At 36.4% G+C, this 18004-nt stretch overlaps 1 protein-coding gene across 1 annotated transcript in view; it reads left to right on the forward strand.

The window, feature by feature from the left end:
• Nucleotides 1-1576: 1576 nt before the first annotated feature.
• LOC145666042 (opioid-binding protein/cell adhesion molecule homolog) overlaps nt 1577-18004 on the forward strand; it is a 476706-nt gene continuing 460278 nt past the window's right edge. The window contains exons 1-2 of the mRNA XM_081733141.1: nt 1577-1802; nt 6013-6116. Of these exons, the coding sequence (XP_081589267.1) occupies nt 1577-1802; nt 6013-6116 (330 nt within the window). The remainder of the gene's footprint in view (nt 1803-6012; nt 6117-18004) is intronic.

The following is an 18004-nucleotide window of genomic DNA, read 5'->3' on the forward strand; positions in this document are numbered from 1 at the left end:
TTATTATTGTGCAGTAGCCTAAAATCATGTATGTCACTGCCATACTGTGTTAAAACAAAAAGCAAATCAATTGGCCTCTTTAAATCATTTTAAAAACCAAATTATTAAAAATTTCTCATTAATTCAAATACAAAACATTTAATCTTGAGTGTACCTTATCAGACAAGCTTGTGTAAACCAGCATATTCATCTTGTCATTGTAAATTAGCCAATAAACGAAAGACTAGTGTTCTTTCTTTCCACTTCAAATTCCTTTCTGCATTTGAAGCTTCCAAGTTGAATGAACGCTGGTATCAGTGCTTCAACAAAACCACGGGAAACACGTTTCTAGTGGTAGAAATTTCAGAAGTGCGAAATCGCAGAAAGCAAGATCAAGTTCAATTGGTGACAACTTCATTCCACACTCTTGGATCGTAGGCAAATAGGTTCAACACCGCAGAAGTAATTCAAGAATAGTGATCAAACCATTTTCCAGAAGTTGAGAACAACTCATTTCATCGCTCCTGGCAGTTTTGACTGGACTCCAGTCCAGATGTCAATTTCGTCTGATTTCGTCTGTTTTCAACAATTGCAAACCAGGAAATGGGGAAACATAGAGGAGAGTCCATTCATCATTCCATACAACAACATCAGCACAGACGAGGAATATTTGAGGCTGGTGCTCATTCCTATACTGTTAATTAATCTCTTCTTTCCTCCCTCGTTTCTCTTCCACTTAATCTATCTTTATCTTGAGTTCAATTTATGTTTAAACATAACCTTCTCTTTTACAAGTTCCGTGTGAGACATCAGTTCTCGTTCCTTTTACATCCCTTTGTTTGAGATATCTTGTGATAAATTAGTTTTAAATTAGTACCTAAATCTGGACTAAAGCACTGATGTCCGCATCAGCACATTATTTACTCATAACGTTAATATCATACTAAGTACTTCATATTTTCCTGTAATGTATTTAAGCTTTCCTCACATAAATTTATCTGGAATAAAATATTTAACTTAGTTACCTTTAATTTTGTTGTAAATTCTTTTAAAACATGACTTTGAAACTGCACAGAAACACTAATATAATATCCCTCGCATAGTAATAATAAGATGTAAGTGGCAAGCTATACGAGGGGGAGTCATAAAGATTTTAATTATCACCTCGAAAAAGTAAGGTTATTTAAGTTTTCTTCCAGGTGCATGTCTGTAGTCATGCCCGTGCCACGTCGCACTCCGCTAGAGGAGCCAAAACAAAATGTCGCAATCCATTAATAATGTGAAATATCGTGCGGTAATTCGTTTTCAGCATTTGAAGGAAAGAACGTTGCAAAAATAATTAATACTGAATTGATAGAAGTGTATAGAAACAATGCACCACGACGTGGCACATTAGCTAGGTGGCGTAGGTGCTTCCAGTGTGGCCAGACAAACCTGAAAGACAAAGAACGAAATAGCAGACCATCTTTCTGTGAAGAACCGAGAATAGCAGAAAGGGTGCTGCCCCTGATGTTCGCAGACCGGCGTATCACAATCGAGGCGATAGTGGAAAGAGTGAAAATCAGTCATGGTCTATATTTTGCACTACATTTTACACATGACAAAGATCGCTGCCTGCTTAGTTCCGCGACTGCTCACACTTATTCAAAAAGTCTACCGAACAAAAACAGGAGCGGAAATTTTGCACCTGTTTCAGGCCAGTACAGATGACTTCTTTAAACGCCTAATCACCATGGGTGATTTCTGGGTGTACCATTATGACCTCGAAGCAAAGGAGCAGAGCAAGCAGTGGAAACGTGTAGGTTCACTACCGCCAAAAAAAGGTGAAAATCCAACTATAGTCGGGCAAGGAGATGTTTAGCGCTTTCTAGGACTGCCATGATGTAGTGCTAACAAATTATGCTCGTAAGGGAAACATCATCATAGGAGCATACTACTGATATCTCTTGACGATTTTACGAGAGCGTATCAAGGCGAAATGTCGAAGGATGCTTTCCAAAAGGGTATTTTTGCTCCATAACAACGTTCCAACTTATTCTGCACAGGGCACCGTCTCACATGCTGCTTCTTTCAGCTATCAAATTTTGCCTTATCCCTGTATCCTCCAGTCATGGCAATCACTAACTTTTTCCTCTCTCCGCGGATGAAAAAAAAAAACATTTCGTAGCAGATATATCCGGAATGACAAAGAGGTCATTTTAGGGACGAAACGTTTTCAGAACAGCCAAAATAAGCACTTCTATAACGAAGGTCTCCGCCAGTTCATCTATTCACTAAGTAATGTCCTTTCATCTTTTCAACCTCTTCTTCAAATATTTTGCTCTTCGCTGATGACTGTAAACTAGAGTTATTATGATGCCTCTTTACTACAAATTGAAAATTTTGAAACTTTTGAGTTATGCCGGTTATGCCGGTTAGGCTAAAGGAGACGGTGATGATGAGTGATGAATGAAATGGTGGAATGAAGAAAGTGGGAGGAAACAGGAGAACCCCGAGAAAACCCACGCACACGGTGTTTGTTCATCACAAAGTTCACTTGGCGGAGGCTGGAATCGAACCCGGGACCCCATGCACCAGAGGTGAACGCTCTACCACTGAGCCATCGCGGCCCCTTACTACAAATTGACATAGATATGCTAAGTAACTGGTGCTCTAAATGAAACCTGTCTTTAAACCCTAACAAATGTTCTACCCTTTCTATCTTCTTAGAAAAGAATGTACTTTGACAAATATATACTGTCAACAATGTACCCATTAAACGGGTTTCATCTCAAAAAGATCTAGATATTGTCTTCGACGAAAAACTCTCCTTTGCGGATCACATCATATCGACCTCATCCAAAGCTATGAAACTACTTAGTCTACTTTCTAGATTTCCTTAAATACAATGTTTCCCTGCCCCAGGTTTGCCAACTTTTCTTAAGAAAAAATCGGGACGGGACAGTCGGTGTTGGAGCCACCCTCCTTCCCCCGGAGACGACTACACGTATGGCGAGTCATTGAAAACAATATAAATAATCAGCTGAATAACACGAGCCTGAATGAATGCGGCACCTTATTTTTTTATTTTCCCCACCCATTGCTCATCACTAGGAATAAGCAATACTGTATGCAGCAAATTCAAACCAAAACAACTGCAATTTATTTAATATAAGCAAAGATTAGAAAGAAAACTATACAATTTTTTTATATCACAAATGAGTGCATAACATTGTTGAGGAATTACTGACAAAGAGTGTTACTAAAATCAAGTCTTATTCTTTGGCTATCATCATACAACAAATCCAAGCCAAAACAGTTGTAATTCATTTAAGAAAAACAACGTTTAAAAAGAAAACTATATAGAATGTTGGTTTTTATCACAAACAAATGAGTTCCTTTAAAGAATGATTGAAACAGACTATCAAGTAAACAAGTCTTTTCCTTTTTATTCCCTTTGGTAAACTTAAATTTAAAAAAAAAATACAAAAGAAAGGCTTCGGTACTCCTAGTAATAGTATACTTTTCGGTACTCCTAGTAGCCTTGATCAATATATTGTTGCTCTTATAAGTTCAGATAAAGTCAACATGTCCAAGTTTAAAGTAATGAGTAGCTCAGCTCTTGTTAAGTCGACAGTGCAGCGGTTCCGAACATTTCTCTGGAACATGAATCAAATTAAAACGCAAATTTGTTAAATTGATTCTATACATAAAACTGAACGTGTAAAAGAATAAATTATTCCTTCGTATAAATGGCCCAGTAAAACGTTCATTAACTTTGAAAATCGATAAATTGGGACAATACGTGTCCCAACGAGTGTCCGGTCGGGACGCGGAACAAATAAGTCAGAAATCGGTACAGTCCCTACAAAATCGGGACGGTTCGCAACCCTGTCCGGGCTTTATGATGTTTTAGAAAGCGTTTATTTCCCCGCTCATTGAATATTTTTCACCTGTATGGAATATGACTGTACCTACTAATCTATCTCGCAGTTACTCGGTTTCAAACTTCTTTCATGGAATAGTTAGATTTAGAATTCTTGAATTACTTGATCACTCGAAGCAGGAACTAGTGTCCATAATGAACGTATGTACCCCTGACAAACAACGTCGCGCAGCTGCTTTACTTTACCTATATAAGATCATTAATGGTAAAGTTGATTTTGAATTCCTATTATCGCAGATTAACCTTCGTGTTCCTCCGCACTGTCTTGCTATCTAAATTTGCAAACTTACGAGGTTCCTATTTTATTATTTTTTTAAAGACCAGAGTGTGATTACAACACAGGTTTCAACAGGTTTCAGCATCTTTATTACGAAACGAAACTTTAGAACTCAAGTGAAGAGAATATTGTAAATTGGGAAACGAATTTTTTATTTGTATTTGTTTTTGCTTCTATCTTTATTTTTCTCCATGCTGTTCTGTTTCAGCCAAATGGCCTTATTCTGTGTGAAACTTTGTGAATTAGTAAATAAATAAAATAAAACATAATTGGTAAAAATGTGTTGCATTGAAAGGTGAATATGTACAGAAGGAGTTTTGTAGTCGCACCTTTGTATTTTCGATGTGATAATTAATACTTTTCGTATTTATTCTATGCAATTTTACTTTTAATCATTTATTTTTCAATTTCCCTAAAATGTTTCCAAGATGAATTAAAGAATTAAATCCTTTTAACAAAAAATCAATTCATACGATATTTGTTGGTTTCATGATACCAAGCTACAATCCACCACAAGGCATTAGCTTTGCACGGTACAATAGGACTGTAATAGGGTACAGTTCATCTCAACTCAAGAACGTTTTCTTGAGTTGTATTTTATACCATGCTAAAAAGTGAATCTTTTTGAAGAAGCTAATAGTAATTTTGAAACAAATACACAAAAGTGAATCATAAGTAGTTCCGCTTGATTTGTTTACTCAGCTCAACGAGGAAAGAAACAGAGGGACAACTTAACAATTGTGGAAACCAAGGGATATACAACTTAGAGGAAAACAAACATAAGCAAGAATATTGTCAAGAATATTAGAACAGTTACGTAAGCACATGGGTAAGAAATTAGGTACTTCATATAAAAGATACCAAACTTCGCCTGTAGTCTGGATAATCGCCTTGGTTCTGTTTGGAAATGATTCTACATGGTGTTGTAGGTATGCCAAATAGATATCAATTCATTCGTCATTGTTAGGCCGCTTAATACGTCCCTCTAAGAGGTAATAGGGGAGGTCATTCTAAGCGAAAGAGTTCATGTAATGATGAGCATTATTCTCAACGGTTTAAGAGCTACAAGTTGTGAACATTTTTTACTATATGATGTTTATTGCTCAACCTATACATATTCTACAGAGGTAAGTTATAGCAGAATGATATCCCATACCACCTCCCAATGGGAAGCTATTTCGTCCTATGGACACCATATATTCTTAGTTAGATTTAATTCAGGATATTTGTACGCCAGACGATGTGCGACAGGACGTCTGAATGTTCTTTAAACCTTGTGCAAATGCTTTGAGCCTTGCGAGCACTGCAGTTGTCGTATTGGAAGCTGGTAATCTACATTCACATTCGTCAAATGTTAGATAAATAGTAACATCTGGTCACCGATATCCAAATATATACGCTGATTCATGTTAATTCATGTTTATTTTTTCCTGTACTTGTGTACGATATGATCAGTATTTTACCTATTTTATTTCTATGCGGCATCATCAGCAATAATGTACCACTAAATCTTGGCGTTAGTCCTCATGTAGGTGGCACTGTCTTTACGAAGGTAATATCACGTGCTCCTAAAGTGTAGAATATTGAAGATACTAACATCTAATAAGGTAGTTATTAAAAGAACGTGCATCAGAATTACGTCATACACTAGTTGGTAATAACAGAAAATATCTCAACATTCGCTTTCTTTCTGCATAAAATATTTAACCTGTTTCATATGTTACAAATGTTACTTAAATATGAATAAACAGCTTAAATTCAGTATCGGTAATTGCTGTTAAGGTGTAATTTGTACTAGGCGCTGATGAAAATGTTTTATTAACTTTTTCAGAGGCTATGTTACCGAGGTTTGCTGAACCAATTCCTAACGTGACGGTGACAGTAGGTAGGGACGCATTGCTGCCTTGCGTCGTGGAAAATTTACGAGGGTACAAGGTAAGAGAAATAATTATCACATTGAATTTAATTTTCTATAATTTAATATTTATACATGGTAATGTAATCTCTTCAACGAGTACGTAGTTTTAAAACAAACATGAAATTTGTCAATTTTACGTCTCATCCTCGTACTCTGAAGGCTAAATCAGACGGTTATGATGAGAATGAATGAAATAGTGGCATGAGGAAAGTGGAAGGAAACGGAAGAATCCCAATAAACCCTTGGGATTCATCAGTTTCAAAACAAAACAAGTAGAATAGTAGGATAAACATAACACTCATTAAAGTTACAGAATCAATCTACACATAAAATACGAACTGAAGATTGAAATATTAATAGTATCTTCCAAGGTTATCTCTACTTCCTTATTAAGAAAGAAACTGTAAGAGTATATAGTCGTCTGGTGAAATATTAAGATCCAAAGTGACGCAGAACTCGAATCTCTTATAGTCTGTTCGTTTTTCTAGAAAACGAGCTTTCCGTTTTGCGCTAGTCAGTAATGTAAATTCTAGAATGTACATTAGTTCTACTCGTTTAAAACTAATGTTGAGTAAAGAATGGGTTTATACTTCAATTCATAAAGAACCTACACCAAAATCCATCAACAAATGTAAAACAAAAATTCAGCTCTACAAATGGGCACTCAGTTTAAGTTAATCATAATACGAGATTTTTGAATGAAGTGTTATCCATTATTACTAGAACATACAATAAAATGGGAACTACTTATAGTAGAGATGCCATGTGCTGCAACCCTGAACCACTTAAATTTACTGCCGCCAGTACAAGAATACATTTCTTGGAAATTTTATTTATTTAGTAAAAAAAAAAAAAAAGAAAGAAAAAAAGAAAAAAAGAGTTGAAATGATGATAGTTAAAAGGGAAATAACTTGTCATCTATATTTCAAGGTGAAGATCTTGGAAGTAGTCGAGATAGGTCGTGCTTTCTATATAACGTTTTAGTGTGCTGCTACTAGGTACATTTTACGTGCTTGGAGGAAACCAACTAACTCTTGGTATGGTAACCGCAGTTAAATACATTCTCACTCACTATGTGGTGAGTGGAAACTTGGACAACTGAACAATTTTATGTGAACAGAATCTCCAAACAGCCCACAGACACGCACCTCAAATTGACTGTACTTCCATCAGCAGATAATTATCACTTCAAGTGTTTCACCAGTTACTCATGAATGTACTCTTTTTTCAGTGATACTGAAATTATTTTGACATCTTTCAAAGCTCTTCAACAACCTACAATTTCAATATCAAAACTTGTAATAGTAAGAGACGTTTATAATTACTTGAATATTAAATATTTCAGGATATTAATATTACTTAAATATTTAAAACGTAAATTAAAAATCATTTCCTAATTTTCCGTCAATACTATTATATATCTCAAAATATGTAGTTGATACGAATAAAAGACCAATTTTTTACAGTTTGCTAATAATTTCCCTGAATAATTTGGTACAGGAATGACGTTTATACAATCACTTTCTGACAAGTTTGACTCCTCCACAAATTATCCTATAAACTTTGACAGTAGCCAAATCAATGATGTCAAATCCGCTAAGCCAACAGCTGTATTCTTTTAAACTTTTGTGAGCAATATTTCGTAAAACGTTCGTATATTTCAGCAGGTTTCGTTTCTTATATCTAGATTGACTCCTAATTTTCCTGGACATTCTGAAAGCAAACGTTATCAACATGGCGCTACACTACAGAATAAATTTGAACTAAGGAAGTAGAATACAAAATGCTATACTATATTGAAGTTATAAACAAAACTAGTAGTACCATACAACAAAACATGCAAATTCGTGGTTTAATCAAAATATACAGAATATTTCAAGATGCCTCTATATTATCGAGATCTTAAATTTTTGTGGAAATAAAAACTCAAGATATTTGGAAATTTCAAATTAAGAGGTGAGAAAAACTGGCCATTCTCTTTTTATTTTTTGACTGACTGGTTATATTAAGTACGGTTGAAAGTTATGTAGAATTTAAGCTGATATATACTTAGTCTTATTAGTCATCATCCAATATGTGATGTCCCTTTTCCAATATGACGTTAAACCAGCGCATTCTTAGGTTATATACACAACACAGAATAGTGGGTGAACTGAAAAAGAAGATGCAGTTCCGCAATGAAGTTTATTTCTCATTGTGTAAACACAATGTTCTTCGTCGAATCTGGAAACCGAGAACGCGTGGAAGATCAAGTCTGTGGTCCGGTTCATGACGCCCTCAACCAGAAGGTTGAGGAAAGAAATAATCACATCCATTGGCATGTTGAAACTCTCCATAAAATACAAAATCACAACATCATGAGATTGATTTGATCTTATGTATGACATAGCCTATCCTGATGCTCACTGAATATATATAATTTTAATTTAGAGACCATTTTAAATGAAATTTTACCTGTTAATCCTTGAGATAGCTTATATTATCAACATCTCGTTCTTCTTTTCCGTACACTATTATATTGACTTAATTCAGTTTTAACTGTTCCTGACAGTTAATAAAATAGATTATATACAGGGTGTTAATAAACTATACCGAATAACTTTAAGAGGTGATTCCTCACATCAAAATAAGAGAAAAAGTTCGTATGGACCTATAGCTAAAAGTGCATAGTTTCAGAGATAGGGGTGTCCAAAATCGTGAAAAAGTTAAATTTCAATAGGGTGTACTTCGAATTCGAGTAACTGTGGATGATGGTCTTTATCGGCTTAACGGAAGTCACGCGTAAGCAATCCATAAATGTTCAATGGGTGTGCAGAGTATTCTCTACAGGGTGCTCTCAACAGTGTTTTCAGATATGCCCTGAGTATAAGGTAGATCCAAGGTAGGCAAGGTGTTAGCCTTGGCAACAATGGACACCTAATGCTTCGGAGGGAAGTCGGAAGTTTTAGGAACCGGCAGCTCTACCGTCTTTTGTGTTCGGAATAACTTGTTCTGTGATGTAATTCAGCACGGTATCTTTCTCGTTTTTAGCACTTATAAGCATAAAAGATCGCAGCACGCGTTTTCCCAAATACTAGAAATCGTGCTGCTGACGGTCCTCAACACTTCCGATATCCTAACAAAAGATTCCGTGTTCACTGCTGTCAAAGCTTATCGTTTGCCTACTTTGAACCAAACATAAAGTTAGAGCACATTTAAAAATTCGGTTGATCTCTCTTTACGCTCATAACTACAACCGTCCACAGTTTCTCGAATTCGAAATATGGTTAGTTGAAATTTAGCTTTTTCGCGATTCTCGACAGCCCTAGCTCTGAAACTATATACTTTCCCCCATAAGTCCATATGAACTCCTTCTCTTATTTTGATGTAAGGAATCACTTCTTTCACTTTGTCGGTATAGTTCATTAACACCCTGTATATCAGTGGCGGCTGGTGCTTTGAATTTTAGGTGGTGTACAATAGATGAGCTCTCCTTTTTCATTATTATTATTATTATAAATAATAATAGTTTGATAATAATAATAATATACATAATAATAATAATAATAATAGCAGTGGCGTATTCATGATTTTGTTTCGGGGGGCTTTGCTAACTCTCGGGGGGGCTTTGCCTGAAAATGTGAAAATTCTGCAAGATATTGCATATACTTTACTATAGTAAGATTTCGGGGGGCTTAAGCCCGGAAGCCCCCCTAAATACGCCACTGATAGTTATTATAAATAATAATAGCGATTTCTTCATGGCATGCTTCAAGCATGTAATGGACAACCTCATTTTGTATGATTTTTGACGTACTCTTGAAAATTATTGCGCTTTCTAAATGACTCTTGAGAGCGCTGTCAAGTTCTGCACTGAAATTAATTAATCTACGAAAAACGCCTCGATTTGAAGACAAGTCTGTTTTTCATCATGTCCTCTTAAACCCAATTCGAAGGTGCCACGAAACCAAATGCAATTGATGATTATATTAAGCACGTACCTGTTTTGCGTCACTTTTTGATTGTGATTCTCAATGGACCGCCTATAACCAGCATTTAGTTGAGCAGCAATATTCACGTTTCCCAACACAGTGAGATTAAACTTCCTTGTAAATGTTCGTTTCTGATTTCTAATTACTTGCGTTATATTGAAAGTCAGAATCGGTCTTCCGATGCCTTTCACAAGTAGGTTTGCTTCTGAAGTTCTTTTCGAAAACGGCTAATTCAGCAGAGACGTTAGAGAATTCATTGCTACTGCATTGCTAGTTCACGTATATCAGGGACAGACACGTAATTATGCAATTACAGCTACAATATTCCAATGAACAACAAAGACCGGCACACACATACACACACACACAAACATGCAACACAACAAAGTCCGCTACCCGCTTTAAAATCTCACCCCTTCCCCAATTAACGCCCTTTTTCTAAAAACTACCCTCCAATTTTCTCATTCACCCAGGCACACATGAAAAGGAAAACATTGTATCTATGCTGCCAAATTTCTACTTATTCAGATACGAGTCTATTAAATATTGACATCCTCAATTTGTCTTCACTCTTCACGGACATCCAATGCTTCGGAGGGAAGTCGGAAGTGTTAGGAACTGGCAGCTCCTTGCTTTTTTGTGTTCGGAATAATGTTTGATGCGATGAATTTCGTCAAGGTAAACTTCACGTTTTCTTTACTTATAAGCGTGAAAGAAAACATTGCAGCATGAGTTTTCCCGAGTACGAAAAACCGTGCTGCTGACGATCCTTAACACTTTCGACATCGCGCCAAAGGATTCTGTTTTCACTGGTATCAAGACTTATTGTTTGCCTACTTTGGACTAATCATAAAGTTAGAGCATATCTCAAAATTCGGTTAATAACATGTCTGAGAACATCACCCTGTATGGAATACTCTGTACACCCACGGAAAATTAATGAAATATGCATTTTCGGATTGCGAATGCGTGACTTCCTTTAAGCTGATAAGGACCACCAACCATATTTTCTGAAATTCCATACAGGGCCTGTTAAAATTTGAGTTTTTTGCAATTTTGGACAGCCCTAGCTCTGAAACTATGCACTTTTCCCCGCAGGTCCATATGGACTTTTTCTCTTATTTTGATGTATGGAATCATCTGTTACAGTTTGTCGGTATAGTTTATTAACACCCTATATATATTAGGGTGTCTCTTATTTTGGGTAATTTCGTGTTGCATATGCTACCGTAAACACGCATTAGTGAAATAGCAGCTCTCTATGAGAACGTTAACCCGTGCCGACTTGACGACAAAGTCATAAAATAACATTTCCACATTAAAATATAATTTAGAATTTCCAACCGTGATAACGGAGAAACTAGAAGAGACAGAGAAATGAAACTTTGCACGAGGCAACTACAGAAAGGACGACATCTACCTGCGTATTGAAGAACATCTCCGAGTGAACAATGTAGCCAATCCAAAAGAAAGTTTTTTTTTTTTGTAAATTAAATGGCCTAAATACGATATCATCATTGGAAGGGACAATAAACATAAAGACAAAAGAGATGGTAAATGCAGATCAGTGTTGCACATTTTTCGAGAAATAACGTGAAATATGTGCAAATGCCGTTGGTGCATAAAGGGATTGACTTGCTAACATTTTGTACACAACAAATTAAATACTGATAAGAACTGTTTAATCTGACTCTAAGTCTAGAAGGGTCAGCGGAATAGTGTTGCCATCAACAGAAGAGAAATGTTTAGTTTGGAAAAGGTACAATACCTCGGAAATGGTCACTAGTGCTATATGGTTTAAAACCAATAATGTAAGGGGTTAAAGCATGCGGAGTAGTATCGTGGTTATGTAAGATCCACAAGTCACGTTATTTCCGTAGAATTCTAACAACCTGGTTAAAATATGAAAACAGCGAGCAATTTGCATGGGTATATGTACTCGTGGGTTTCTGAGGTCGCTGATAACGATGATGATGTCAAGATTAAAGAACCGCCACTGTGCAGCGTTGCCCCTTTAACAAACCTTACTTCTCAGCTTTAACAAGATACAGAATATCTCTGTCAGTACGTGACTTATCGATCTCACATAACTACGGTACTACTCCGCATGCTATACCGGCTTGTATTATATGTTTTAAGCCATACAGCACTTTACTGACCTTTTCTGAGTTATTATAACTTTTCCAAACTTAACTTTTCTCTTCTGTTAATATCACCACTGTTCAGCTGACCCTTCTAGACTTAGAGTCAGCTTAAACAGTTCTTATCAATATTTAATTTAACGTTTACAAAATGTTAGTACCTCACTCTCTGTATGCGCCAACAGCATTTGCACATGATTCACGTTATTTCCCGAAAATTTTGCAACACTGATCCGCGTTTACCATCTCTATTGTCTTTATGTTTATTGTCCCTTCCAATGACGATATCCTGTTTAGGCCATTTAGTTTCTTTCTCCGTTATCACGGTTGGAAATTCTAAATTATATTATAATGTGGAAACGTCATTTTATGACTTTGTCGTCAAGTCGGCACGGGTTGTCTTTCTCATAGAGAGCTGCTATTTCACTAATGCGTGTTTACGGTCACATAGAATACATTTGGGGGTATGCGTATCGCAACATGAAATTACCCAAAATAAGGGAAACCCTAATTTTATATATAAGTTTTTTAAAGTTTTTTTTTCTGTTCCTTTTGATGTGTAATGTTTAATATTGTATTCTTTTGACAAGGGTTAGGTGGTAGAGCAGCCATGGCTGAACCTCGCCCGCTTCAATAAAGACATTTTCATTTCATTTCATTTCATATATATATATATATATATATATATATATATATATATATATATATATATATATATATATATATATATATATATATATATATATATGTGTGTGTGTGTGTGTGTGTGTAGCGTCAGAATACTTATATACATTAACCCAAATCTTTAAGAAAATAGCATCATTGATTTATGTCAGTATTTGCACGAATGCTACGTAAGAATAAAGCAATTTCGAATTACTTGTATGATGTATATGTCATTGATTTTGATGAAGGTAATCGACATATTACTGCATGATATGTATCATAATTTCATCTACTTGTTTTCGGTATAAATACAAGGGTATGGAAGGGAAATTTACTTCCGAGCTATTTCCTTTACAGTTTAGCTATTATTATCTTTATTTAGCTCCCACGAAACAATACTTAGGCCTAACATATGAATCCACGCGCTCCATAACAGCACGAGTACACATTTTGGTAATGGAAAGAAACAGCCGCATCGAATTTAGCGTGGTCGTGTATAAGAACAGCATAACGTTCCACTGTCGCCGCATGGACGCGCGCGCATCAAGGTCTGATTGGATAGAAATCATACAAAATGTACTAGTGCTGTCGAAATCGTTTTTGGAAAACCGAAAACCGGTTTTTGAAAAACGTTAAATTTCATAAAACCGAAATGTCGGTTTTAAAAACCAAAAACCGCTTTTGAGGTTTCGGTTTTCAAAAACCACTTTTGCGGCTTCGGTTTTGAAAACCGAATTTGTGGTTTCGGTTTTGAAAACCGCTTTTGCGGTTTCGGTATGACTTTAAAGTAGGAAATCCAGGTTTTGTCAGTTTTGCGACACAAGAGTTTCAGGAGCCAATGGCTCCCTTCAAAATGACGAAGGACCCCGATGGTGATGGTGATCGACTCCTCTTCGGGATCGTCGTCTGCTTGTTTGTGTTTATTATCAACACGTGTAGTACGCATGGCTATTGGATGGTACGGCAACATGGGGATCGTTACACCCCCGGGGCGTAGAAAAAAATAAGCCACTGGATTATATTTTGTTTGTGCCAACATATGGAATCTACATATTGGACAGAGTATACACTGTAAATGCACGATAACATGAAACACAAAATCAAAGTTAAAAGCACTGGTCACAGATATCACTGTTCGATATATAATCACATAAAGAAAGTTTAAATTAAAGTTGAAGTTGGAGCACTGACAGTTTGTCCTTTTAATCTAAGCAGGATCCGTATATTACGTCATCTCAATGAAAGGAGAGGCTGTCGAAGCTCTGGTGAGTACAGTTAATAGTTATAACTACGTCATTGATGGTAATGTCCGTAGTATATTTTATGAAGTTCTCGCGTCATATGGTGCTATTATAGCAAAGTTACTAATATTGGTCTAGTTCTGGCTAGTACTAGTTAATAGATGACAGAACACACTTAGAGAACGGTTAAATTCAGTACTTTGATAAATGTAGTCACGCCGGAAAAAGGTTGCCAATCAAAAGTCCTGATTTTCTGAACACTCTGTATATCTAGGTCAATATGTTAGTGACAGTTATATGATACACAGCAGAGAAACGAAGATAAAAATTTTGTAGCTGGCCTTGTAAAGTTCGTTCGCTCGAAGTCGAAAGTAAATGATGGCTTGCAATTTAGTTTACTGAAGGAAATTTTATGTATGGATGCTTGTTTATATGACAGAATGCAGGTTGGTTAGGAATTATAAGAGTGAAAAAAAACAAGGGATCGCTTGCAATTTGAATACTAAGGTAGGTACTAGATTTGGTCACTTCAAATAGTTAGCTGTATCAGATGATGTATCTTGTTTTCTTCTATTCCATGTTTTTATTTCTTTTCTCGCTTTTTTTGTATGTCGCGGAAACATGAAGAGTGCGCTTCGCATGTCGCACGTGTATATCTGTTGGGATGATGATAATCTCTTTTTCCTGTTTTGTTCTTTCTGTTCGGTTCGTCATCTTATCCGCTGCGTTCTGCATTTTCCTCGTGTGGTGTGTGTTCCTCGCCATCATGGTAAAATTTGATTCTATCGATGGAGATATTCTGTTCTCTGTCCCTGAAATTGTGGGGCATGCGAACTCGGTAGAGATTATTGTTTAGTTTTTAGATTATTGTAGCCGGTCCGCAGTATCTATTGGTCCATTGAGATGACTCTCCAATTTTTCGAAAGGGAAAGTAAATGAGTACTTTATCTCCAGTGTGAAAATTTTGTTGTTTATGTCTTTTATCAAAATACTTCTTTTGTTGTTCGTGAGCCTTCAGTAAGTTATGCCGTGTCTTTTCTCAAGTTTTACGAGTTAATCCCGTTGAATCTGTAGCTGATGGGTAATCTGTAGTTTGCAATCGCTGATTGTCCTAGGTTCGTATCCAAACACGAGAAAGAAGCTGGATTTCTTCGTTCCTAATTTAGCGAAACTATTTAAACCAAAAGTAATATGAGGTAATAACTTTGGCCATGTTTCGTGATTTTGTTGGACGAAACATTTTAATGAATTCTGCAATGTTTTGTTAATGACTTCGAGTAATCCTATGTCTTGATGGTTGAAAGTAGGGCAGAACTTAAATTCAAAGTTATATATCTCTGCTAGTTTTTGAAATTTCTTCGCTCTGTGCACAGGATGTCTGTCCACATGAAGGAACCGAAAGGCGCCAAATTTCAGAATTATTTCTTCCAATAAAAATTGTTCAATTGTGTCTGCCGTAATCCCATTAACAGCCTTCGTCACTATATAACGTGTACTTGTTTCGATGGCGACTAAAACATATTTTGGTTTCCCTTCTTCGTGCGGATAGGGACCTAAGCCGTCAAACATCCATATTTCTCCTATATGACCTATCGGGTGGTGCAGAAGTTCACCTTGTTGTTTTCTGGGTAGTTTTTTCAAAAGTTGGCACTCCCTACAGTTCTTGATTCTGAATGCCAAGTATGATTTCATGTTTGGCATGTAGTATTTGTTAAGGATAGTTTTATATGTCTTTGAAAACCCAAAATGGGGAGCTGACGGGTCTTTATGAATAGACTCAAACCAGTATCCTGCCAAGCTTTTCGGGATGCACAAAAGATGAAGTAGCCCAAGTTCTGGATGTTTTTGTGTACGATACAATATGTTGTCTTTTAATCGAAAATATTTGGCTGCCCTCGTGGTGGAACTTTTTGCTTGTTCTTTCCCTTCTTAAACTGTTATAATATCAGCGTATGCGTCATCCTTACGCTGCTCTTCTCGTAAGTTCTTCAAAGATCCTGAGTATTCTATTTGGAGAATGAGTTCCTCTAGAGAATTGGATCTGTATGCATGTAGATCTTCGATTGCCTGATGTGGGTCCATGGGTTCTGAAGTATCACTGCTATTCTGCTCTAAACGGCTGGTGATATCAGCCGGATGTTTCTTTCCTTTGATGTGGCAGATATCGAAATTATAGTCAGCTAAGAAAAGTCTATAGCGAGTGTATTTTCCTACTCTGTCCGGGTGAGTACGCAAAGAGGTTAGACATTTTGCGTCTGTAAACAATTTAAATTTACGATTGAGTAAGAAATATCTAAATTTGCGTAATGCATATATAATAGCGTATAGTTCTTTCTGCCAGACTGAGCTTTTGGTCTCAGTTTTTGTGAGATATCTGCTACAATAGGAAAGATTCTTTCTTCGTTAGTTTTGGGGTCATAACAGGCTAATAGCCCTCCGATCTGGTGAGAGGATGCGTCTGTGTACAGCCTTATCTCTAGCTTTTCGTCGAAATGATAGAGAGAAGGGGCTCTCAAAATGTCTTCTTTCAGCTTCTCGAATAATTCGTCATGTTTTTCTATCCATTTAAATTTGGCATTTTTAGTAAGAAGCTGTTGGAAAGGTTCTATCTTGGTCGTGAAGTCCTTGATATGACTTCGTAAATAAGAACAGAGGCCAATAAAGCTCTGAAGTATGCGTTTGGTAGTCGGCTTTTTAAAATTCTTGATTTTCTTTGCTATTTTTGGTGAGATGCTTATCTTCTCTCCGCGTACAAGGAATCCTAGTACTGGGAGTTCTCTATATAACAGGTGCGTCTTCTTGGGGTTGGCTCGGAAGTCTTGTTTCCTTAATTTTTGGAATAAAAGTTCCAAATCTGAGAGTTGCTGTTCCCACGTATAAGAACCCATCACAATGTCATCTGCGAAATTGGTTATGTGTTTTGGTAAGCCGTCTAATAGCATTTTTATTACTATAGTTAAAGATTGGGAAGAGGGACAATGTCCCATTACGCATCTAAGGAATTTATAGCTTTTGCGTGTATGATTTACCTCGAAAGTCATGTATTTAGTGCTTTTAGGATGCAATTTTATCTGAAAATACGACTGCGAAATGTCCAAGGTTGAAATTAGTTTTTTTTTTCCTTTTAAAACCTGTAAAACGTCCTCTGTATATTGAAATGGTATGCTTAAATATTTGGTGTAGCTATTACATGCCTAGAGATTCAGCACAAGCCTGAAATCTGAACTCTTTGGCTTTTTAATCGCAATTAAAGGTGAGGAGAAATTACTAGTCTGTGTCTCCGTTATGATTTTGGCATCTAACAGCTGTTGTATCTGCTTATCAATTTGATCTCTTATCCCTAAAGGAATTGGTGGGGAACGGTGATGGAATGACGCACTTTTATCTATACGAATGTTGTGTTCATATCCTCTAAAATAGCCTATATCATCTGGGCTGTATGAAAACACATCCCTGTATTTGTACAATAAGTTGGTTACAGCTATTTGCTGGTATTCCGGTGAATCCGGATTTATATAAAAAAAAGGGTCAATGTTAAAAGTATTAGGGGTTTGTCTTAATCTTTCCTTTATCTCTTCTTGAGTACGTAATTGGTACGCTTTCTTTTCGTCTTCTTCTATTCTAAATGAAAATCTTCCACGCTCTCCTCTGTATACGCCACTGGTGTACCTTTATTTAGCATTATTATTCGTGGCGTAGGATTGGAAATTAGTAACGTAAGGTCGTTACTCGGTACTCTCATGGTCATTGCCTGTAAGCCGTATCGGTCTAATAATGATTGTAGTGGAGTAATATAAAATGCAGCGTGATGAATTGTTTCTCTTTGAATCGATACAGGGAAGTAGAAATGTGATTTCGCCGGAATCGTAATTTTACTTGCTGTGAT

This window comes from Thermobia domestica, chromosome 12 (assembly GCF_964235325.1).
Source record: "Thermobia domestica chromosome 12, izTheDome1.hap1.1, whole genome shotgun sequence".
Classification (NCBI taxonomy): Eukaryota; Metazoa; Arthropoda; class Insecta; order Zygentoma; family Lepismatidae; genus Thermobia; species Thermobia domestica.